Source organism: Penaeus vannamei, chromosome 36, assembly GCF_042767895.1.
Source record: "Penaeus vannamei isolate JL-2024 chromosome 36, ASM4276789v1, whole genome shotgun sequence".
NCBI classification, from domain to species: Eukaryota; Metazoa; Arthropoda; class Malacostraca; order Decapoda; family Penaeidae; genus Penaeus; species Penaeus vannamei.
This window is the reverse complement of record NC_091584.1, coordinates 2410623-2435622: the sequence shown is the minus strand read 5'-3', so window position 1 is coordinate 2435622 and position 25000 is coordinate 2410623. Positions and strand designations below refer to the sequence as shown.

At 43.0% G+C, this 25000-nt stretch overlaps 1 protein-coding gene across 3 annotated transcripts in view; it reads right to left on the bottom strand.

The window, feature by feature from the left end:
- LOC113814828 (hemicentin-1) overlaps positions 1–25000 on the bottom strand; it is a 234971-nt gene that overhangs the window by 163760 nt on the left and 46211 nt on the right. For 2 of the 3 annotated variants that reach the window (XM_070114397.1, XM_070114399.1), the window contains exons 3-20: positions 23345–23580; positions 22071–22193; positions 20184–20345; positions 13793–13895; positions 13022–13159; positions 12377–12561; positions 11036–11108; positions 10143–10287; positions 9836–9957; positions 9260–9421; positions 8707–8829; positions 8023–8304; positions 7512–7597; positions 6865–6960; positions 5405–5552; positions 3898–4044; positions 2455–2550; positions 1280–1426 (exon numbers count right to left, since the gene is read on the bottom strand). In XM_070114397.1, the coding sequence (XP_069970498.1) occupies positions 1280–1426; positions 2455–2550; positions 3898–4044; positions 5405–5552; positions 6865–6960; positions 7512–7597; positions 8023–8304; positions 8707–8829; positions 9260–9421; positions 9836–9957; positions 10143–10287; positions 11036–11108; positions 12377–12561; positions 13022–13159; positions 13793–13895; positions 20184–20345; positions 22071–22193; positions 23345–23580 (2574 nt within the window). The remainder of the gene's footprint in view (positions 1–1279; positions 1427–2454; positions 2551–3897; positions 4045–5404; positions 5553–6864; positions 6961–7511; positions 7598–8022; positions 8305–8706; positions 8830–9259; positions 9422–9835; positions 9958–10142; positions 10288–11035; positions 11109–12376; positions 12562–13021; positions 13160–13792; positions 13896–20183; positions 20346–22070; positions 22194–23344; positions 23581–25000) is intronic. The other variant, XM_070114398.1, reaches the window with a different exon arrangement.

Sequence of the window (25000 nt, the reverse complement as noted above, 5' to 3'; positions counted from 1 at the left end):
TGATATGAAAATAATCTAAGTATCAGACAAATTTTAAAAAGTGAAATAACTAATAATATAGCTAAAAATTAAGTAGACATTCATTGCAGAAATCTGAAGGTGTTTTGAAATGAGATGGAAAGGTCGCTATTGTTTTTAAGATTAACTAAAAAGGTTGGAACTACTTTAGAATTAATATTAACCTACCTTTATAACTGACTAAAACAAACCAGATTACAAGGCACCAATTTAGTTTTATATCTGATTACAAATGTAAATGTCAATTTTACAGAATAACTCATGAAAAAATAGTTTAGAAAGATCAGGCTAATAGCATAAGCATAAAAATATGTTTAAAATCAGTAAAATGAAGACAACCTTGCTTACAAATTGGTCATTAAAATATCATAGATCTTTCTTAAAAAACGACAACATAGAATAAGATCAAGATCGAATATCAATATGTTTTACGACTGAAGCTCATCAAAAAATCAACGTTAAAAATGGTAAGTGGGTTTTGTGTTCAGGTTGTTGTGGGTGTGTGTTGTGGATACCTGTTTTCTGGATAGGTGTGGTTTGTGGGAGGTAATCGTTATTATAATTATTTCGATTTTAGTTCTTTTAACAATGGGCTTATATTAAAGTAGTTTTAAGAAAACTGCGAGAGGTCTTATAAGACAATAATCTAAATGCCAAACAAATTCTAAAATGTAAAATAACTAATAATTAGTTAAAATCAAGTAGACATTCATTGCAGGTATTTTGAAATTAACTAAAAAGGTCGCTCTTGTTTTAAAGATGAACTAAAAAGGTTGGAACTACTTTGGAATTAATATTAACCTACCTTTATAACTGACTCTAAAAACAAACCAAATAAAAAAGCACCAATTTAGTTTTATATCTGATTACAAATGTAAATGTCAATTTTACAGAATAACTCATGAAAAAAATTGTTTTGAAAGATCAGGCTAGCATAAAAATAAAAAAAATAGGTTTAAAATCAGTAAAAAGAAGGACAACCTTGCTTACAAATTAATCATTAAAATAACATAGATCTTTCCTAATAAACCACAACATAAAATAAGATCAAGATCGAATATCAATATGTTTTACGACTGAATCTCATAAAAAATCAACGTTAAAAAGACAGCAATCTCATTCACAAACAGACCCAAAAAAATAATAATAAACCACTACCCCACTGAAAAAAATAAACACAAATAACAACAAAACTTAAAAACATAAAAATAAACAAAGACAACAACGACAATAACAAAATAAACCAAAAACCTCTCCATACCTTTGCTCGACCTGACAGGCACGCCGTCATGCAGCCACACGAGATCAGGCGCAGGATTGGCCATGATGACAGTGCATGGCAGCGTGACAGGGGCGTCCAGAGTAGCCTTCAGATTGGGGTCCGGGGGCGCCGCGATGAGGGGGGCCACTGGGGGTGAGGGGGGTGAGGGTGGATGGGTTTTAGATATGATTATAGATAGGTATTTAGATATAGATATAGATGGATATTTAGATGTGAATATAGATAGGTATTTAGATATAGATATAGATGGATATTTAGATGTGAATATAGATAGTTATTTAGATATAGACATAGATGGATTTTTAGATATAAATATTGATAGATATTTAGATATGTGTCGAGATATTTAGATATAAGTGTCGAGATATTTAGATACAAATATAGACATATTTAGATATAAATATAGATAGCTATTTAGATATAGATAGATATTTAGATATAAATATAGTTAGATATATGAATATAGACAGATATTTAGATATGAAAAAGGTAGCTATTCAGATATAAATATAAATAGATATTCAGACACAAATATAGATACATATTTAGATATAACTATAGATAAATATTCAGATATATATATATATAAACAGCTATTCAGACACAAATATAGATAGATATTTAGACATAACCATAGATACATATTAAGATATAAATATAGCTAGATATTCAGATGCAAATACAGATAGATACTTACATATAAACATAGATAGATATTCAGATATGAATATAGCTAGATAGTTTCTTGGGTGGAATATTTATGAGAGTTTATGTCTTACTGGTTTATGGTGATTAATTAGTGAAGGCTGGATAAGAAATAATTGATTATATTAGTCATATTAATAATATTGATGAGAATAATGATAATAACAGGGAAAGTATAAGAGAGAGAGAGACAGAGACAGAGACAGAGACAGAGACAGAGACAGAGACAGAGACAGAGACAGAGACAGACAGACAGACAGACAGACAGACAGACAGACAGACAGACAGACAGACAGAATTTTATATGAGTATAGATAGACATATAAATAGACAGATCGAAAGATAGAGGATTAAACCATACCACACAGACAGACAAACAGACACCTAGATAAAAAAGACAAAGACAGAATAGAATCCTAAGACGAACATCCTCGGCACACAACACTCACGGAGACCAGAGACCGAGATGGTGGCCCGAAGAGTGACCGAATCGTAAAGGTTTTCCAGCGTGCAGAGGTAGGTGCCTTCGTCCTCCACTTTCATCCCTGGAAACGAAGAAGTCTTTTGAAAACACCAAACGTCTTCGGAAATTATTAATGGATGTCTTTTGTGGTTATACAAGGATGGTTTGCTGTTAGGTACTATTTCATATAAAACACCAAAGGTCTTCAGAAATCATTGATGGATGTCTTTTGTGATTATACAAGGATGATTTGATGTTAGGTACTATTTTATTTTTTATTGTTGATTGTTTTTTCTTGTATTAGAAAGATATTGAAAAGACTGTCGTCTTATAAACTCCAAACATCATCAGAAATGATTTATGAAAGTCATATATGATTATACAAGGCTGTCTTGCTCTTTAGTAATATCTTAATTTGTTTTTTTCTTGTTTTTTGTATATTCAGAATAACATTTATGATTTCTGGAAGCTGGAAACTTATAAACACTAACGTCATCAGAAATCATTGATGAATAATCTAATGCATTATTTTGCTTTTTTGTTTTTTCTTTTTATTTAGACCATCAAACATCATCAGAAATCATTAATGTTAATCCTTTTTATGATTGAACAAGGCTCTTCTACTTTTATCTCATATCTTTATTTTCTTTCTGAGTAGATTTTTTATTGCATTTAAAAGGTATATATATATTTATTATTACGTATGGTTACTGAGTCGATTTTTATTGTATTTAAAGATATATATATATATATATATATATATATATATATATATATATATATATATATATATATATATATATGTATATATATATACATATTTATTTATGATTACGTATGGTTCCTGGAAACACAGTCGTCTTATAAACACTAATATCAGCAGAAATCTTACTTACTCGGAGGTTCCCATCAAACAACCCACAGTGACCTTGTCTGACCTTGCACTCGGAGGTTCCCATCAAACAACCCACGATGACCTCGTCTGACCTTACACTCTCAGGTTTCCCATCAAACAACCCGCAATGACCTCATCTGACCTTACACTCTCAGGTTCCCATCAAACAACCCACAATGACCTCATCTGACCTTACACTCTCAGGTTCCCATCAAACAACCCGCAATGACCTCATCTGACCTTACACTCTCAGGTTCCCATCAAACAACCCGCAATGACCTCATCTGACCTTACACTCTCAGGTTCCCATCAAACAACCCGCAATGACCTCATCTGACCTTACACTCTCAGGTTCCCATCAAACAACCCGCAATGACCTCATCTGACCTTACACTCTCAGGTTCCCATCAAACAACCCACAATGACCTCGTCTGACCTTGCACTCTCAGGTTCCCATCAAACAACCCGCAATGACCTCATCTGACCTTACACTCTCAGGTTCCCATCAAACAACCCGCAATGACCTCGTCTGACCTTGCACTCGGAGGTTCCCGTCGCGGTCGTGGGTGACGTGAGGAGGAAGGGGGGCGCCGTCCTCTCGCCTCCAGGTGATGCTGGGCTCTGGCACGCCCACGCCGTAGCACGAGAGGCCGCCCGTGCTGCCGATCTCCACGACGGTGTCTGCAAGAGGGCAGGTTGGGTCACTTGGTTTAAGATTCTTATAATAATTATAAAACCGAAAAAAATACTTTAACTAGAAACACTCGGACTGCGCATACCTCCGCCAAGGCAATAGGGTCAATTATACAATAAAAAAATTCACACTTGAAAAATTACCTTAAAATCACCTCTTTCTCTAGTACACTTGTGACGTCCGTAAACAAGATAATGGTAATAATAGTAACTGATGCAATCAATTAAAAGAATTTCTGGATCCGGATGAAGATCGTCTGGTAAAAAGTTCATAAAAATCTGTTCATAATTCCTTGAGTTATCCTGCTAACCAACAGACGAACTAACCAACGCGAGCAAAAACATAACCTCCTTGGCAGATAGATACATGGAATGATTGACTGATTAATCGATAGGTAGACAAATATTCTTATGTAGATCTTTATGAAACAGATAAGATATTCTTATGTAGATCTTTATGAAACAGATAGATATTCTTATGCAGATCTTTATGAAACAGATAGATATTCTTATGTAGATCTTTATGAAACAGATAGATATTCTTATGTGGATCTTTATGAAATAGATATTCTTATGCAGATCATGGGAAAATTGATTGATAGATTTACTCACTCATGTCATAGAGAAACAAATAAATAGATTTACTCATGTAGATCAAAGAGAAACATACAGATTATTAAGTAGATAAACAGATAAATACATTTTCTAATGTAGCTCATCGAGAATATGAATAAATCCTCCTCAAAATCAGAATCGGAAACGAAAAAAAAAACAGCCAGCTTTAACCTCCCAATCAGGGTTGCCACCATTACCGCAAATGGTACGAATGCGAAGATAGAGCCATGGCTTCGGCGTTGATAGGACTTAGTCATCAATGCTTACATGTATACCACGATGTAAGAATTTAAGAATTTACACCAAATTGCAAAACAGGTCACAGATTTTCAAACTATAACTGAATTACAGCTGAGTTGTTAAGATTAATGAATAAGATACAGACATCTTAATCCGAAGTCAAGGCTCCAACATCGCATTCGCACGGTTTGCAGTAATGGCGGTAATTCTATAGGAAAGGCTAGATCAGCAGCAACTCGAGGTGTCATGGCGTCTGATTCTATTTTTGGAAAAAAAAACACGTGGTATTTATTTTGATGACGTCACAAAAGTTACGGATGCTTTTTTGAATATGGTCGATCATCTTGGTCTCTTCAATTTTCAAAAAAGATGGAAAATAATGGTTTTAATGGCTATATATTCATTGAACACTCATCAAAACAGACGCGACAGACACCTCCTCCAATTGCTACTGATATAGCCTTTCCCAGTAACTCAATGCCCTCAAGCGTACCTGCTGGTGCCTGGACGACCGAGGGAGGCGACCCGACCTCCAGCACCACATTCGCCTGCGCACTGCCAGCCACATTCGATGCCACGCAGGTGTAGGTGCCGGCGTCGCTCCTCTGCACGCCGTGGATCTGGAGGTTCCCGTCCTCCACCTACGGCAGGAGAAATGTGGTCGCGTTGATGTGGAAGAGCGGTGTTGGTGGCGTTGATGTGGAAGAACGGTGTTGGTTTCGTGGAAGAGGAACGGCATGTTGGGGTAAATGTGTTCGGATGATGTTATTGGGAAGGGGAGACTGAGTTCAATCTAAGATCCAAGAAATTCATATATTTGATCGTTCGTTTTTGTATATTCATATCAGTTGAGGGTAATCTAATTTATTTCATTAGACAAATTGAATTATAGCTATTTGATGATTGTTCTACTGGTAATTTAGTGTTGTGTGTTGTAGATTACAGGAATCAGCTGATATTTTTACAAGGTAAAGTATCTTATGTGTGAAAATTCTCTCTCTCTCTCTCTCTCTCTCTCTCTCTCTCTCTCTCTCTCTCTCTCTCTCTCTCTCTCTCTCTCTCTCTCTCTCTCATCATCATCATCATCCCCTTATTCCTCTCTCCCTCACCCCTTCCCCTCCCATCTTTCATTTCCCCACTCCCCTTCTCTCCTCCCCCTCTCTCTTCTCTCTATTTCCCTTTCCCACTCCCTTCGCCCCTTTCCCCTCCTTCCCCCTCCTCCTACCATCCCCCCCACTCCCTACCTCCCCTCTCTCTTCCTGCTCTACCTCTCCCTCCCCCCTCGCTCCTTTCCCCCTTCTTCCCTCTCCCTCTTACCACCCCCCCTACTCCCTACCTCCCCTCTCTCTTCCATCTCTACCTCTCCCTCCCCCTTCGCCTCTTTCCCCTTCCCTCCCCCTCCATCCTACCATCCCCCCTACTCCCTACCTCCCTCCCTCTCTTCCATCTCTACCTCTCCCTCCCCTTCTCGCCTCTTTCCCCTTCCTTCCCCCCTCCATCCTACCATCCCCCCTACTCCCCTACTCTCCCCCTCCTTCATCTCTACCTCTCCCTCCCCTTCGCCCCTTTCCCCTTCTTCTCCCTACCTCCTACTCATCCCTCCTACACCCTATCTCCCCTCTCCCATCCCTCTCTCCCTCTCCCTCCCCCTTCGCCCCTTTCCCCTTCTTCTCCCCCTCCTCCTACCATCCCCCCTACTCCCTACCTCCCCTCTCCCATCCTTCTCTCCCTCTCCCTCCCCTTCGACCCTTCCCCCTCTTCCCTCCTCCTACCATTCCCCCCACTCCCTAACTCCCCTCTCTCCTCCTTCTCTCCCTCTCCCTCCCCCCTCGCCCCTTTCCCCTTCTTCTCCCTCACCATCCTCTACCATCCCCCCATATCCCTCCCCCCCTCCCCTCCTCCTTCTCTCCCTCTCCCTCCCCCTTCGCCCCTTTCCCCCTCTTCTCCCCTCACCTCAATGAAGGACATGGGCGCCACCTCGACCTTCCCCTCCTTCAGCCAGGTGACGGAGGGGGTCGGCGTCCCCTCGGCGTAACACTGGAGCCAAGCCTGGAGGGTAAACAAGGGTGGTGATATTGGTGATGATGGAAGTGATGATAGTAATGTTGATGATAACAATACTACTACTAGTACTGCTACTACTACTACTGCTACTACTACTACTACTACTAATAATAATAATAATAATAATAATAATAATGATAATAATAATAATGATAATGATAATAATAATAATAATGATAATAATAACAACGAAAATAATAAAAATTATAGTAATGGTTACAATAATGATAATAATAATGATGATAAGGATACTAATAATAAATGATAATTATTATATTATAATATTAATAACAATAACAAAAACCATAATAATGATGATGGTGATGGTAATAACACAACAACAATAATAACAATGAAGAAAATATAACTCAAATGAAATCGCAATAGAAATATCCACAACAAAAATAGTAAAATTAACAGAAAAACAACAACAATAATAACAATGACGAAAATATAACTAAAATGAAATCCCATTAAAAATATCCACAACAAAAATAGTAAAAACAAAAAAAATAACAAGAGCAGCTCGCCCTCACCGTGTCCCCGCTGGCTGCCAGGACCTTGTCTTGCACCGGCAGGATCTTTGGCTCCTCCATGAAGGCCAAGGTCACCGTGGCTTCGGCTGAGGGGGAGGGAGGGAGGAGCGGAGGGAGGGAGGGAGGAGGGAGGGAGGGAGGGAGGGAGGAGGAAGGGAGGGAGGGAGGGTGGAAGGAGGAGGGAGGGGAGGGAGGGACGGAGGGAAGGAAGAAGGGGGAAGGGGGAAGGGGGAAGGGAGGAAGGGAGGGTGGGAGAGAGGGGTTATAATTATTGTATTTTGTGATTAAGAGGTCTGGATGTGTGAACCTTTTTTTAATGTATTATGGACTATGTCTTCTTAAGTGTTATTCAAATGTTTTTTTTCACTTCTTTTTTAATAGATCACGGTTTATTTGGAACAATCCTTATATTTAAAAAAATTAATAATAATAAATTCCTTTATATCACTTTATATCCCACTGCCTTCGAGACACACATGTCACGCAACACACTCTTAAAATCAAGCCTCACCGGATCCTGCCGAGCTGGAGGCCATGCACACATACGGCCCTTCGTCGTCATGCACCGCAGAGGCCACGTGCAGCGCGTGGTCCTCGTCCTCCCTCACGCGGGTGTACGACCTGCCGATCTGGACGTCGTACCTGCGCCACGACACCTGCGGCTCGGGGAATCCCCTTGCCACGCACGACACCGTCACGTTGTCCCCGGCGCTGAAGGGTGCCACTTCCGGCACCACGGTCACTTGCGGCGGGGACTGAACCGACACGTGGATCTCGCGAGACGAGCGGCCTCCTGTTCGCGAGAGGGAGAGGGTGAGGGGGTAGGGAGACGGAGAAAGAGGGGGAGAGGGAGAAAGAGGGAGAAAGAGAGAGGAGGGAGAAAGAGGGAGAGGATGAGAGGAGAGAGGGAGAAGAGGATGAGAAAGAGGGAGAGAGTAAGAAAGGAGGGGGAAAGGCAGAGGAAGAGGAGGAAGGAAGGAGGAGAATGCGAGAGAGAGAGAAAAAAGAAAGAATAAAAGAAAGCAAAATAAAAAGAAAGAGGTCCAGAGAAAGAAAACATTAACAACAGATCAAAACCATTAATAACACAATCTACGAACAAACCCGTGCACCGTGACAAGGCTTCGAAACAGGCCTTCATTTAGGCACACTTCGGCATCGCAGAACACACAGCAGAGGAACGTATTCGTCTCACCTTCATTGGCAGCGCTGCACCTAAACCAGCCTTCGTCGTTCGATGTGACGTTCTCCAGAAGCAGCGACGTGTTAGACAGCATGCGATAACCTCTCACGTTCTTCACGTTCACGAATTCTCCAACTGCGGGCGAGAACGTGAGTCATAATTCTGAATATAGTGAGAAGTGAAGTAGTTTTTCTCTTTTTCTATTCTGCTTGAGGAATCAAAGACCCCGTTGTCATAAGAAAATCTATTCACTCTTTTTTAGGAATTAAGGAAATCAGAATCCAAGAATCGGATGGAAAAAAATATGTTGATGTGTCTCTTTTTATCAATTAATGAAATCAAAATCCAAGAATCTGATAATGATAAAAATCATAATGTTAATGCATGGAAACGAAGCATGGAAATCTACACTCGGAAGAGCGAGTCTTCCTGTCCCCTTCCTGTCCCTTTCATGTCCCCTTCGTGTCCCCTTCTTGTCCCCTTCGTGTCCCCTTCAGGTCCCCCGCACCGGCCCAGAGAGAGGGCGCGGGTCTGAGCCTCCCTACGGCAGGAGTGAGTCACCTACTGGTCTCTGTCTTGCCGAAGTAGTCCTGCACCTGCCCCTTGATGATGTAGCGGGACCACGTGACGTTATGTTCCACGGTGGAATACACGTCGCAGGTGAGCAGGGCGGGGCGAGAGGGCGGCAGAGACACCTCCTCGGCGGTTGTGATCTGTGGGGGTGGTTCTGTGGGCAACAGGGAGACAACGAGGCTACAACAAGGAGGAAACGAGGGTGGCTACAACAGGAAGGAAGTCTACACTAAGGAGGAGGAATAAAGGGGAAAGGGGTTGTTTAGGAATCGCCGGGTTTCCCGGGTCGTACCAAAGACCGGTTTGTGTTTGGGAATCTACAAAGATTCATGTTACTGTGACTCTATGTCGTTATTTTGATCTACGGAGAATAGGGATACTGCTATCCTCTTGACATATAAAGAAATCGATAGAATGGGTTAAAACGATACTAAATCAGTCTTTTCTACAATACCAAATCAGGAACTCGAGTTGTACTACTACTATCTACACTCAAGGGATTATTCTACTACGGTGAGGTAACGTAGGTATTAACCCTAGGTCTTGCCAAGTAGAGAGAACCGCATACCTTTCATGTCCAGGAAGACAGTGGATGAGGTGCTGCCGGCGCTGTTGGTGGCGATGCAGGTGTAGCGCCCTTCGTCGTCTCGTTGAGGCGACTCCACCACATACTCCACCTCCGCAGATTGTCTGTCGGGAGAACATGCTTTAGCCACGTAGAAATATGGACTTGGGATCCTAAACTAGTTATGAAAATATATGATTAAGCTGTTCCGTTAATCAATCGACTTGGCTCTATGATTATTAATTTTATTGGCGCGAAAATTAAATAATTCCGGATACTGCTTTCCACGTATTACGATCTCAGGACTCACGGATGCGTGACGGACGGGCCCAGGTCGATCCCGTCCCTCTGCCATGACAGCTGGAAGGGTACGAGAGTGTGCACGTGGCAGATGATGACAGCTGGGCGGCCGAAGTACCCATATACCCGCGAGGCTGACGTCACTTCCGGTGGGACTGGCATCGAGGGGAGAAAGAGAAGTTGCCTTTTAAATACATCGCACAACGGATGAGGAAACTTATTTTTTGGAATAAAAATGTTCATTAGGATGTTTGATTAAATGATTAAAGGCATAAATCGGTGTTTCAAACTCGGGGTCAATTTAGCTGGATTTATTACTATCAATTTTTACTGAAGAAAACTGATAAGTAAAACTTTTAATACGGTTAACTGAATCAAAAGGAGTAACATTTGACGTTTGAGTAATTCTCACTTTAAATACGGATAAAGCTGGAAAAAAACGCCTGATAACCAGTGACGTCACAATATCGTTCTTCGTTCAGTCGAATGACAAAAAGATAAGAATAAAAACTAACGTGAGAGATAAAGATAATGAAAAGAAGAACAGAAAAAAATGATTACAGGTTGAGAGAAATACAAGATCCCCGAAAACTCGAATTACGAAGAAGAGACGAAGATATAACCTAAGATAACAGTAAAGACAATAACATGAAAAGAATAAAATACAAAAGCCCCGAAGAACATTCACTCAAAGAACAAAAGAAGATGAAGACGAAACTCCGCCAATACAGAGATAAACACAACGACACAAATATGGGGTGAAAATAACACGCGCAAACAAACCCTCATAACAACTCAAGGTCCCTACAAACTTACAGGTGTTTACATAACCTATGGCCGATCTAAAGGTATTTACGACCACGAATTACGTCAACATATTGCCATGGTGTCCTTTCAACTTACATGGGAGCTGGGCAGTGGTGGCTGTCGGGGAAATTCTCTCGAACTGGTAGCCATCTTGGTCTCTTCCAAAGATCTAGAGAGGAATGCGAAATCAGCGTAAAAATTCATGGAAAGTTATATGATATATGGGTGTATTCTTATAGCATGCGGTACTCAGGATGAACCGTATTCATGTTGACAAATGTAAAAAAAAGGTATGGATGAGAATGAATGTCTTCACAATACAAGAGATGTATTTGACCGGTTTCGATTATATCTTCGTCGGAAATACAGCCGGGTACTACTGTTTATGTGATATATCTCAGGAATTCAAACTGAAATGTTGGGTAGGGATACAAATCCATGTTGCAAGGCTGAAAATAGGTTTGTTAGTCAAATCTTTACTGATTTATAAAATGTCTTAATCCATTGTAATTACGTGGACCAAAATACGGGTAATTAGGCTTGTCTGAGCGGCCACTCTTCTGGATATGCGGCTTGTAGGGCGGGTGTACACGAACACTCATATGGCAAGACTCCATGCCTCCCTTTTGTATTATTTTACCTCTTTTTTACTATTTTCTCTTCCAGTCTTGTTCTCGGATGGTGCATTCCACACTCGTTTATCGATGGTAATAATATAAGGGTCCCTTTCTAAATGCCCAATGAGTCTAATCATCCTTCAAGAGCTTTATGCACTCGTGGCGAATTATTCCCGTCACCCCGTCCTTCAGCCAAATTCTCATGACGCCAATTCCCGTCATCCCGGCCCTCTGCCAGATTTTCCCAGGACTGCATGTTCACGTCAAGCCAAAATTTTCATGACGTGATAGTCATGTCATTCAGGTCGTAGTGTTAAGAGAATTTTTTGTTTGTTTGTTTGTTTGAAGAGGTTATTTCACACTCATTTATATCAAAAGTTGCTTTTTATAGACTTACCGTAGTACAAATGAAGTCATATTCATATCAGTTCTATCTACGGCATGTTTAGAACACACAGACGAATGAAACGCGTGAAAAATAAATCGGCAGATGGGAAATGTAAAGAAATAAAGAGGGAAAAAAAACAAATTGCATTTTGATCGACCAGAACATGAACAGAAAGTCCTTGAAACATTTAAATACGGTCGTTAACACCCAAACGATAAGATTCCACGTGAAAAAAAAGAATCACCTTCATTAGCCATCAGTCGAAAAAATAACACATCCAAGCAAACAGCAAAAACAAAACATTTCACATATATATAAACGAAAAGATTAAAACACGAAATACGCAAAAAAAAAAAAATAATAATAATAATAATAAATAAATAAAATAAAATAAAATAAAAATAAAAAAAAAATTAAACGCTCGTAGTCCACCTTGATGTTGAAGGGGACGTCTGGCGCGGGGAAGGCGGTGCCGTTGAAGACCGGCCCAGACCCCGGGAGCCGCGTGAGGGGCATGTCCTCGAGGACCTCGCCATCCAGAGACACCAGCTGCAGCCGGTAGATGTCGCCGAACTCCGTGACGTCATGCGGCCGGACGACGACGTACGAGATACCGCCTGAAGGAGGAGATGCAGTAGTTCGATGTTATTTATGGATAAACTGTTCCAGCTGTTTTAGAATTATATAATGTTTATTGCTAGTTTTTTCGAGAAAAAGGATGATGTAGGGTTATAATACATAAATAAAACCCTATAAAAATGCATCTGCCCTTAATAATTCTAACATCTACTTTTAAAACGTCTTTCCTGATATACTTACGTAAACTGGAATGAAGAAAACTATCTTTCCATAAGCCAACTTTGCCAAGAAAAATAAATCATTCACAATACATAATCCAAAAAGACGAGAGAGAGAAAAAAATATCTATAAATACATAAACACACATCTCTAAAGACATCTCAAAACCACCATACCTTCCACTACATAAACATACCCGTCCCAAAACCCATAAACAAACGAAAAACCTTCCCTAAATTCAAATTCTCGGATCTCCTTCCAAGTCCCACTCGACCTCACCTTTCACCGGCCTGTGATAAGTCTCCTTGAAGTTGGTGGTGGGTTTGAGGGAGAAGCCGTGCTCGAAATTGAGGGAGGAGAGACCCGTCGCCCTCACCGTGTACTCGCTCTCGCTGCCGACGGAGATGTTGTAGCGACCTGCAGGGGGGTGAAGAGGTCTTAGTGCTGGGGGTCTTTGTAGGGGGAAGGAGGGTGGGGGAGAGGGGGGAGGGAGTCTGGGGAGAGGTGTGTGTTGTGAGCGGGTGGGGAGGGGAAGAAATTTGGATTCTGGATTTTTTTTTTCTTTTCTTTTTTTTTTGTTATTGTTTCTCTTTCTCTTTCTCTTTCTCTTTCTCTTTCTCTTTCTCTTTCTCTTTCTCTTTCTCTTTCTCTTTCTCTTTCTCTTTCTCTTTCTCTTCTTTCTCTCTCTCTCTCTTCTTCCTTTTTTCTCTTTCTCTCTTCCTCTCATACATAAACACACAAATATATTCTATATACGATACACACACACACATATATATATAATCACTGAAGCTGCCAAAATGTCACCAGCACAACTAAATCCCAGCAATCCCCATCCTACTCTTCACCCAACCCCTTCACCCTCCCTCCTCCCTCCCTCCCTCCTCCCTCCCTCCCTCCTCCCTCCTCCCTCCCTCCTCCCTCCTCCCTCCCTCCTCCTCCCTCCTCCCCACCCCCCTCCCTCCTCCCTCCTCCCTCCAACCCCCTCCCCCTTCCCTCCTCCTTCCACCCCTCCACCCCTCCCCCGCACCCCCTCCCACCGACGCTCACCAGGCTCAGGCTCCTTGACGCCGAGGACCTTGACGTTCTCGAGGGTGAGCAGCTCCTCGACGCCCTCCTTCCGGGTCACGTCCTCTCCGCGCGGTCCGAAGATCTGGAAGGGTCAGAAGAGGGTCAGGGAAGGGTCAAGGGCGAGCTAGGGAAAGGTCAGGGAAGGGTCAAGGGCAAACTAGGGAAAGGTCAGGGAAGGGTCAAGGGCGAGCTAGGGAAAGGTCAGGGAAGGGTTGGGAAAGGGTCAAGGGGTAGGAAAGGTGTCAAGGGTCTGGCAAAGAACAGGAGAGGGTCAAGAACAGGCTTCAGAAAGGTCAGGGAAGGGTCAAGGGCGAGCTAGGGAAAGGTCAGAAAATGGTCAAGAAAGGGTCAGAGGCGGGTTAGGTCTCAGGGGCGGGGCAAAAGCGGGTCAGGGAAAGATCAGGGAGGGTAAGAGGTCAGGGATCAGGGGCAAGGAGGGATGAGGGTTTGGGTTGTAATCTGGTTGTAGGTGTTGTTCGTGTGAGAAAGAGAGAGGGAAGGAGAAAGATAGGAGAAAGAGGGAAGGAGAAAGATAGGAGAAAGAAAGAGAGGGAGGGAGGGAAGGAGGGAAGAAGAGACAAGAAAAGAGGAAAGAGTAGAGAAGGTGTGAGAGAGAGAGAGAGAAAGAGAGGGGGGAGGGAGAAGGAGAGGGAGAGGGAGGGAGGGAGGGAGGGAGGGAGGGAGGGAGGGAGGGAGGGAGGGAGAGAGAGAGAGAGGCAAAGAGGAGGCAGACAGACAGACGGACAGAGTGAGAGACACCGAGGCAGACAGACAGAAACAGACAAACAGAAAGACAGAGAAAGAAAGAGATGAAAAAAATGTCCTTATACAGGCAAAATGTATTAACCGAAATTACACCGACAACACATGTATAATTCGTATCTATGCGAGTATGTGCGAGCGTGTGTTTACATGTTTGAGTGAGCACGCGCGTGTGCGTATGTACATGTGTCTATTGGAGTGTACACATGTGCATATGTTCGTATTAGCTATTCCCTTTTTTCTAGATAAAGAAATCCTCACAAGTCTAACCACAATTAACTACACCCTGCGAAGACGTTGATTACACTGAATACCACGCGAAGGATGTTACACCACAACTCAACACCAAAAAAAAAGAAAAAAAAAATCACACACCAATCAACCAGTCTCATATCATCAGCGATTTTTTTTCCTATTGCATGCTGGGATTCCCACGTTTCACTCACGGCCTCAAGGATCACTAGCAATTGCACTTGTATCGATTAGCTTACTCAAGGTCTCCTAGTTAGCAGTTGCCTCAGCAAGCAAACGCATTATCAGGGCATATGCAAAATAGCACTGGGGATTGCGTGGACTCAAGAACTAAGAACTTCGTGACTATTACTGGAGGTTGGGTGGACTCAAGAATAAAGAACCTCATGAGTATTACTGGGGGTTGGGTGGACTCAAGAACTAAGAACTTCATGAGTATTACTGGGGGTTGGGTGGACTCAAGAACTAAGAACTTCACGAGTATTACTGGGGGTTGCGTGGACTCAAGGACTAAGAACTTCATGAGTATTATGCAAACACCAGCACAAGGTCGTTATATTTTTCCCTCATATCTGAGCAACGCAGTGGATACGCAGAATGAGAGAAAAGAGAACAGGAAAAAATAAATAAATAAACAAAGGAGTATGTATGTGTTTGTGTGTGTGTTTGAGAGAGAGGCAGGCAGATTGGCAGAGAGAGACAGACAAACAGATAGTCAGAGACAGACAGACAGGGAGACAAGTATTGCTGGGGGTTGCGTGGACTCAAGAACAAAGAACTTCATGAGTATTACTGGGGGTTGCGTGGACTCAAGAACTAAGAACTTCATGAGTATTACTGGGGGTTGCTTAGACTCAAGGACTAAGAACTTCATGAGTATTATGCTAACACCAGCACAAGGTCGTTATATTTTTCCCTCATATCTGAGCAACGCAGTGGATACGCAGAATGAGAGAAAAGAGAACAGGAAAAAATAAATAAATAAACAAAGGAGTATGTATGTGTTTGTGTGTGTGTTTGAGAGAGAGGCAGGCAGATTGGCAGAGAGAGACAGACAAACAGATAGTCAGAGACAGACAGACAGGGAGACAAGTATTGCTGGGGGTTGCGTGGACTCAAGAACAAAGAACTTCATGAGTATTACTGGGGGTTGGGTGGACTCAAGACCTAAGAACTTCATGAGTATTACTGGGGATTGCGTGGACTCAAGAACTAAGAACTTCATGAGTATTACTGGGGATTGCGTGGACTCAAGAACTAAGAACTTCGTGAGTATTACTGGGGGTTGCGTGGACTCAAGAACTAAGAACTTCACGAGTATTACTGGGGGTTGCGTGGACTCAAGAACTAAGAACTTCATGAGTATTACTGGGGGTTGCGTGGACTCAAGAACTAAGAACTTCATGAGTATTACTGGGGGTTGCGTGGACTCAAGAACTAAGAACTTCATGAGTATTACTGGGGGTTGCGTGGACTCAAGAACTAAGAACTTCATGAGATTATTGGGGGTTGCGTGGACTCAAGAACTAAGAACTTCATGAGTATTACTGGGGGTTGCGTGGACTCAAGAACTAAGAACTTCGTGAGTATTATTGGGGGTTGCGTGGACTCAAGAACTAAGAACTTCGTGAGTATTATTGGGGGTTGCGTGGACTCAAGAACTAAGAACTTCACGAGTATTACTGGGGGTTGCGTGGACTCAAGAACTAAGAACTTCACGAGTATTACTGGGGGTTGCGTGGACTCAAGAACTAAGAACTTCATAAGTATTATTGGGGGTTGCGTGGACTCAAGAACTAAGAACTTCATGAGTATTACTCGGGGTTGCGTGGACTCAAGAACTAAGAACTTCATGAGTATTACTGGGGGTTGCGTGGACTCAAGAACTAAGAACTTCATGAGTATTATTGGGGGTTGCGTGGACTCTGCCAAAAGAACTAAGAACTTCATGAGTATCACTGGGGGTTGCGTGGACTCAAGAACAAAGAACCTCATGAGTATTACTGGGGGTATCGTGGACTCAAGGACTAAGAACTTTATGAGTATTATTGGGGGTTGCGTGGACTCAAGGACTAAGAACTTCATGAGTATTACTCGGGGTTGCGTGGACTCAAGGACTAAGAACTTCATGAGTATTATTGGGGGTTGCGTGGACTCAAGAACTAAGAACTTCATGAGTATTATTGAGGGTTGCGTGGACTCAAGGACTAAGAACTTCACGAGTATTACTGGGGGTTGCGTGGACTCAAGGACTAAGAACTTCATGAGTATTACTCGGGGTTGCGTGGACTCAAGAACTAAGAACCTCATGAGTATTACTGGGGGTTGCGTGGACTCAAGAACTAAGGACTTCATGAGTATTATGCAAACACCAGCACAAGGTCGTTATATTTTTCCCTCATATCTGAGCAACGCAGTGGATACGCAGAATGAGAGAAAAGAGAACAGGAAAGAATAAATAAATAAACAAAGAAATATGTATGTGTTTGTGTGTGTGTTTGAGAGAGAGGCAGGCAGATTGGCAGAGAGAGACAGGAAGACTGACCGACAGAGACAGACAAACAGATAGTCAGAGACAGACAGATAGACAGACAGAGAGGGAGACAAACTGACATCCAAAACAAAAGCCGAATGATAGGAAGGCAGAGACGAAGACAAAAAATAAATGAAATAAAGTGTAAAAATCTTTGTGAACAGTTGCACAAAACAACCACTTTCCCCTCACCCTGTCGCCGAAAAGATCCCACCACAACCATGAACCACCACCGAAAACGCCCAACCACAACCTAGCACCCAAGCCAAAAAAAAAAAAATAATAATAATAATAACTATAATAATAATAATAACTATAATAATAAAAATAACTAAACCAAGAGATTCACATCTAACTACACCAAAAGGCCCCATCACAGCAAAAAATGAATAAATAAATAAAAATAGAATAGAATAAAAAAAAAGGGTCCCGCCACAATCAAGAACTACAGCCAGATAGACCACACCAAACCAACAACCGCCAACCTCCCCCCCCCCCCCAAAAAAAAGAGAAAAACAATTATGTCCTTCCCGGCGACGGTGACCTGCTTGAGAGCCTCCTCCATCAGAAAGACACCACCACCAAACTAACCCAACCAAAATTAACCAAAAGACCAACAACCACCAAAATGTTGCTCTCAAAACAACAAAAAAAAACACCACTGAAAAGACACCCTGAGCGACTGATCCACCAAAAATAACCACAACCAAAAACAACCCAAAAAATAACTGCCTTATTCTCAAGCTTCCTCCCTGTGACGGAGGTCGTAAACTGCTTGAGCGTCCAATCCATAATAAAAAAAATCAACAACCACCACTGAAAAGACCCACTCAAACAAAAACAAGAAAAGAGATCCCACCTCAACCTAAAAAAAATAATAATAATAAAAAAATTAAAAAAATAAAAAAAAGAACCCACCCCAAAAAAGGAACCCTACCACCACAACCAAGAACCATCACCGAAAATACCCCAACACAACCAAGCACCAACACCAGACCTTCCCCCAACCAACCAACAACCATCGAAAAGACCCCGTCCAAAAAAAAAAAAAAAAAAATGCCACCGAAGCCACCCCACCACAACCAACGCCCACCCAAACGCCCACCCTACAACCAACGCCCACCACAACCAACACCCACCCCACAAACGCCCACCACAACCAACACCCACCACAACCAACACCCACCACAACCAACATCCACCCCACAACCAACATCCACCCCACCCAACACCCACCACAACCAACACCCACCACAACCAACACCCACCACAACCAACACCCACCCCACAAACACCCACCCCACAAACACCCACCCCACAAACGCCCACCCCACAAACGCCCACCCCACAAACGCCCACCCCACAAACGCCCACCCCACAAACGCCCACCCCACAAACGCCCACCCCACAAACGCCCACCCCACAAACGCCCACCCCACAAACGCCCACCCCACAAACGCCCACCCCACAAACGCCCACCCCACAAACGCCCACCCCACAAACGCCCACCCCACAAACGCCCACCCCACAAACGCCCACCCCACAAACGCCCACCCCACAAACGCCCACCCCACAAACGCCCACCCCACAAACGCCCACCCCACAAACGCCCACCCCACAAACGCCCACCCCACAAACGCCCACCCCACAAACGCCCACCCCACAAACGCCCACCCCACAAACGCCCACCCCACAAACGCCCACCCCACAAACGCCCACCCCACAAACGCCCACCCCACAAACGCCCACCCCACAAACGCCCACCCCACAAACGCCCACCCCACAAACGCCCACCCCACAAACGCCCACCCCACAAACGCCCACCCCACAAACGCCCACCCCACAAACGCCCACCCCACAAACGCCCACCCCACAAACGCCCACCCCACAAACGCCCACCCCACAAACGCCCACCCCACAAACGCCCACCCCACAAACGCCCACCCCACAAACGCCCACCCCACAAACGCCCACCCCACAAACGCCCACCCCACAAACGCCCACCCCACAAACGCCCACCCCACAAACGCCCACCCCACAAACGCCCACCCCACAAACGCCCACCCCACAAACGCCCACCCCACAAACGCCCACCCCACAAACGCCCACCACAAACGCCCACCACAAACGCCCACCCCACAAACGCCCACCTCAAACGCCACACCACAAACGCCCACACCACAAACGCCCACACCACAAACGCCCACCACAAACGCCCACCCCACAAACGCCCACCCCACAAACGCCCACCCCACAAACGCCCACCCCACAAACGCCCACCTCAAACGCCCACACCACAAACGCCCACACCACAAACGCCCACCTCAAACGCCCACACCACAAACGGCCACACCACAAACGCCCACCCCACAAACGCCCACCCCACAAACACCCACCCCACAACCAACACCCACCACAAACACCCACCCCACACACACACACCCCACAAACACCCACACCACAAACACCCACACCACAAACACCCACCCCACAAACACCCACCCACCCAAACACCCACCCCACAAACACCCACCCCACCACCAACACCCACCCCACAAACACCCACCCCACAACCAACGCCCACCCCACCAACGCCCACCCCACAAACACCCACCCCACAACCAACACCCACCACAAACACCCACCCCACACACACACACCCCACAAACACCCACCCCACAAACACCCACCCCACAAACACCCACCCAAACACCCACCCGAACACCCACCCAAACACCCACCCCACAACCAACACCCACCCCACAAACACCCACCCCACAACCAACGCCCACCCCACAAACGCCCACCCCACAACCAACTCACCTCGATCTTGGGCTTCTTCCCGGCCACAGAAATCGTGAACTGCTTCAGGGTCTGATCCACAAGCAGCGGCAGGTTCTCCTCTCCGGGCCCCAAGGTCTCGCGGTCGAGGGAGAGCAGGTTGACCTTGCGAGATTCGAGGGACAGCTCCACGAAGGTCAGCACCTGGGGGGGAGGAGGGGGGAGGGGGTTATAAGGGTTGTTCGAGCGAATGGGTTATTGCTGTTGTTGGTTTAGTAGTAGTAGTGGTGGTGGTGGTAGCAGTACAAGTACAAGTAGTAGTTGTAGTGGAATAAGTACCAGTAGCAGAACTAGAAGTGGTAATAGTAGTAATAGTAGTAGTGGTAGTAGTAACATTAGTAGTAGTAGTAGTAGTAGTAGTAGTAGTAGTAGTAGTAGTAGTAGTAGTGGAATAAGTAGCAGTAGTAGTAGTAGAAGTAGTAGTAGTAAGAGTAGTAGTAAGAGTAGTAGTAATAGTAGTAGTGGTAGTAGTAGCAGTAGTAGTGGAATAAGTAGCAGTAGCAGAAGTAGAAGTAGTAGTAATAAGAGTAGTAGTAGCAGTAGTAACAGTAGCAGTGGTAGTAGTAGAAGTAGTAGAAGTAGCAGTAATAGAAGTAGAAGTTGTAGTAGTACTAGTAATAGTAGTAGCAATATAAATAGTAGTAGTAGTTGTTGTAGAAGCAGTTGTAGTAGAAGTTGAAGTAGTAGTAGTAGTAGTAGTAGTAGTAGTAGTAGTAGTAGTAGTAGTAGTAGAAGAAGTAGTAGTCGTAGTAGTAGTAGAAGAAGTAGTAGTCGTAGTAGTAGTAGAAGTAGTAGTAGTAGTAGTAGTAGTAGTAGTAGTAGTAGTAGTAGTAGTAGTAGTAGTAGTAGTAGTAGTAGTAGTAGTAGTAGTAGTAGTAGTAGTAGAAGTAGTAGTAGTAGCAACAGCAGGAGCGGTAGCAGCAGCAGTAGTAGTTGCAGTAGTAGTAGTAATAGTAAATGTATTAACATCAGAACTAGCAGCACCAGCAATACTAGCAGTATTAATATCAATATTATCATTATCCTTATTATTATTATTATTGCCATAGTTACGTTTGTTACTATCATTATCATTACTATTATTGCTATTGCTGATTTGTATTGCTATTACCACTATTATCATCATTATCACTATTAGTTTTACTATTGCTATTATGATCATCATTATCATCATCAACATTATTGTTATCATCATCATCATTATCATTATCATTGCAGTTATCATTGTTGTTATCTTTAATTACTGTCATTATCACCATTACTATTATAATTATTATGGTTATCATTTCTTTATGTAAAAATAAAGCATTAAGTGCAATCGTAATGCTAAATAGACTACAAATATATTCTACATATCAGATATCAATTATACACTTAATGAACCTTAATCTTCCATTACTAATTAGATCAGGCAAATAGCTAGAAAATATTGCAAATATCCACTGGATTGGAAATGAATCATAATTAATCTCCGTCATATGACACTTTATCATATGCAAGACTAATGACAAGTGCAATAGTAAACAAAACTCAGTCATTTACAAAACACGAGATAGTAGACAAGACCCATTGTCATTTATAAGACACATGAGATTTAAATGAATAAATAAACTAATAAATAAAAACAAGAAGTCCCACTGTCACTTGTAAAACACATGTAAACTGTAAACAAGACTTGTACTTGTAAAACTTGTAAAATCTATACACTTTGATTTATACACTTTTTGTATAACACAGGCAACAACAATAAGAATAATCGACACAAAACAATCCAAACACTATTTACAAAACACAGGCAATAGCAAACAGAATCTCTACACCATGGCCCTAAACACACACACCTTTACAATAATCTTCACCAATACTTACCTTATTCACATTACTCTTATCTAGGTGGAAGATCTGGCCTGATGACGTCGAAGCAATGGACTGAAAGGCCTTGTACCCGGCGTGAGTGTGATTCCCGCAATCACCTGTCATCACAAACACTACCTGAGGGAAGGGGAGTGTGGTTACCATAATTGGCTGTCGTGTTGGGAACTATGTGGGTTGGTTTGGGATTACTGAGTTGTGTGTGTGTGGTGTGTGTGTGTGTGTGTGTGTGTGTGTGTGTGTGTGTGTGTGTGTGTGTGTGTGTGTGTGTGTGTGTGTGTGTGTGTGTGTGTGTGTGTGTGTTTGTGTGTGTGTGTGTGTGTGTGTGTGTGTGTGTGTGTGTGTGTGTGTGTTTGTTTGTATGTGTGTGTATATGTGGTGTGTGTGTGTGTGTTTACATGGAGTGTATATTTAATTAGGCCTCTAGATCTTTATTGCTTCCCAGATCTAAACACTATAGTAATAAAATTCAGAATCATAGCATGCCTTTCAACTCAACAATGTTTAATGACGTTTCGGATCGGATCTAATCGTCTGTTGAGGAATCTAATCCTACTCGAACCGTCATTATTTATCGTCCCTTTTTCACTGTGGCTTCTTTCATTTCATCTTTATACTCTCGTTATTGAGTCTATATTTTTGTTCATTTTTTTAAAAAGACTTTTGAACCTGCGTGTGTTTAGCAATACAGAAATAAGATTTCAAAGTGTGAACATAATAAAATGAGACAATGGCTTAAAGGAAACAGAGAGAGCGAAAAGGAGATAAGAACGGAGAGGGAGAGAGGCAGTGAGAGGATGAAGGAGAGGGAAAGGGTGAACGAGAGAGAGAGAGAGAGAGAGAGAGAGAGAGAGAGAGAGAGAGAGAGAGAGAGAGAGAGAGAGAGAGAGAGAGAGAGAGAGAGAGAGAGAGAGGGGGGGGGGACGAGAGAGAGAGGGAGGAAAGGAGAGAGAGAGGGAGAGGGAGGGAGGGAGGGAGGGAGAGAGAGAGAAAAATACAACACAGCCAGCCAGCCCGACAGACAGACAGACAGAAACAGACAAACTTGACAAACTAAAATCAAACCAAAAACACTCGTTCCCCCTACCTTCTATCCCTCCATTCCCCCCAGCCCCCTACCCCCTACCCCTACCCCCTCCACCCTCCACCCCCCCGTCTTCTTCCCCCTCCATCCTCCCCCCAGCCCCCTACCCCCTCCATCCCCAACCAGTCCCCTCCGCCCCTCCCCCCTTCCCTACCCCTTCCCTCCCTCCCTCCCTCCGGCCACACACCTGCGACTGCTTCTTCTGAATGAGCTTGAGCACGTCGTCGAGCAGGTGGTAGTCCTTGGCCCTGGCGTCGGTGAACACGTAGATGTACGACGAAGGGACACTCGTCTCCAGGGCCATCTTGATCGCCCTCACCGCCATCTCAGGGCAGTCGCCGCCCCCGCTGATGGTGGGCGTGAGGTCCTGCAGCGACATCAGGAACTCCTCGGGGTTCGTCGTGACCGTCATGGGACCCACGTCTGCAGGAGGGTAGGGTGGTTAGGTCCTATTACTTACATACTTATTACTTATAAGGGAATTTGAAGATAGGGTGGTTAGGTCCTATTACTTACATACTTATCACTTATAAGGGAATTTGAAGATAGGGTGGTTAGGTCCTATTACTTACATACTTATCACTTATAAGGGAATTTGAAGATAGGGTGGTTAGGTCCTATTACTTACATACTTATTACTTATAAGGGAATTTGTGGTGATAGATGTAGTGGAAGTATGAATGAGATTTGATGATGATGTGATTCAGGATGTGGCAGTGATATGTTGTTCTGAGGAGGATGTGGTGTTGAAAGTTGTAATTCCGTATCTTGCAGGTGAATCATGCATACTCCTTGTTGTATTTAGCTTATAATGTATTTATTATCGATTATATGCCCGTGTGTATATGTGTGAATAACGAATCAATACAGAGCCTTATATCAAAAGTAACATCTTATTACCTAAATATTTAGAAATCAATACCCCAAGTAACAATTAAAAAATGCAAACTGTAAAATACTTTCGGTAAATCTCCACATACACAAGATTATTTTTACGTCAATATGAAACGTAAATAAAAGAAAAAAATGTTTGTGCGTCAGACAGACCATTCTGTTTTGTTTTACTTTTCTGAAATAATTTGTTAAGGCAAGTTATAGGATTTCAAAGATCTGCCAAGTCCGTACTAATTTACTGAAACATTTCGTTCACAACAAAGTGTAGTCTGTCGAGATCAGAGAAAGAAAAGTGTGTTAAACATGTTTTAGCCATAAAAGGCCAACCTTCGTTAAAATCGATATCAAGAACAATGGTAATGACCAGAATTCTCACTTTCAGTCTTTGAATTCAGCTGTTGAAATAAGCATTTTTTTTTGCGAAATGTTAACTGGAGAATAACGTCACATTCAGTTATTTGCCAATAACTTTCATTCAAAGGACAGCACAGTGTTATTAATCAATTATCATTGTCTTTTAGATCACATATACATTTATTGCTTATCTATTCACAAAAGTTTAATGTCTAGTACTATCAATATCTCTAAACTTGGTGGTATATGTATAGGCCTACATCTATTTTAAAAGCCTTGTAATAACACTATTGCTAGCACATATAGGCTAATATTCATCAATTATTCAACCACATGTGGGTGCTGGCCAGTGTTGAGGAAATGGGGAAATGAAATCTTTGTAAATCAAAACATGATAACGTTAAAGAAAAATATCAGTGTGGTAAAATGTTATGTGGGAGGCGAGTGAAAATATGTTGCACTGATGCATGTTGTTGAAAACTCACAAAATCAGTGATATGCGGTGATTGGGTAATGGCAGTGATGTCATATGCAGGGTGGGGGGGGGGTTGTACATGCGGTTACTGTACACGGCGTTGCTGTTATATTATTTTGC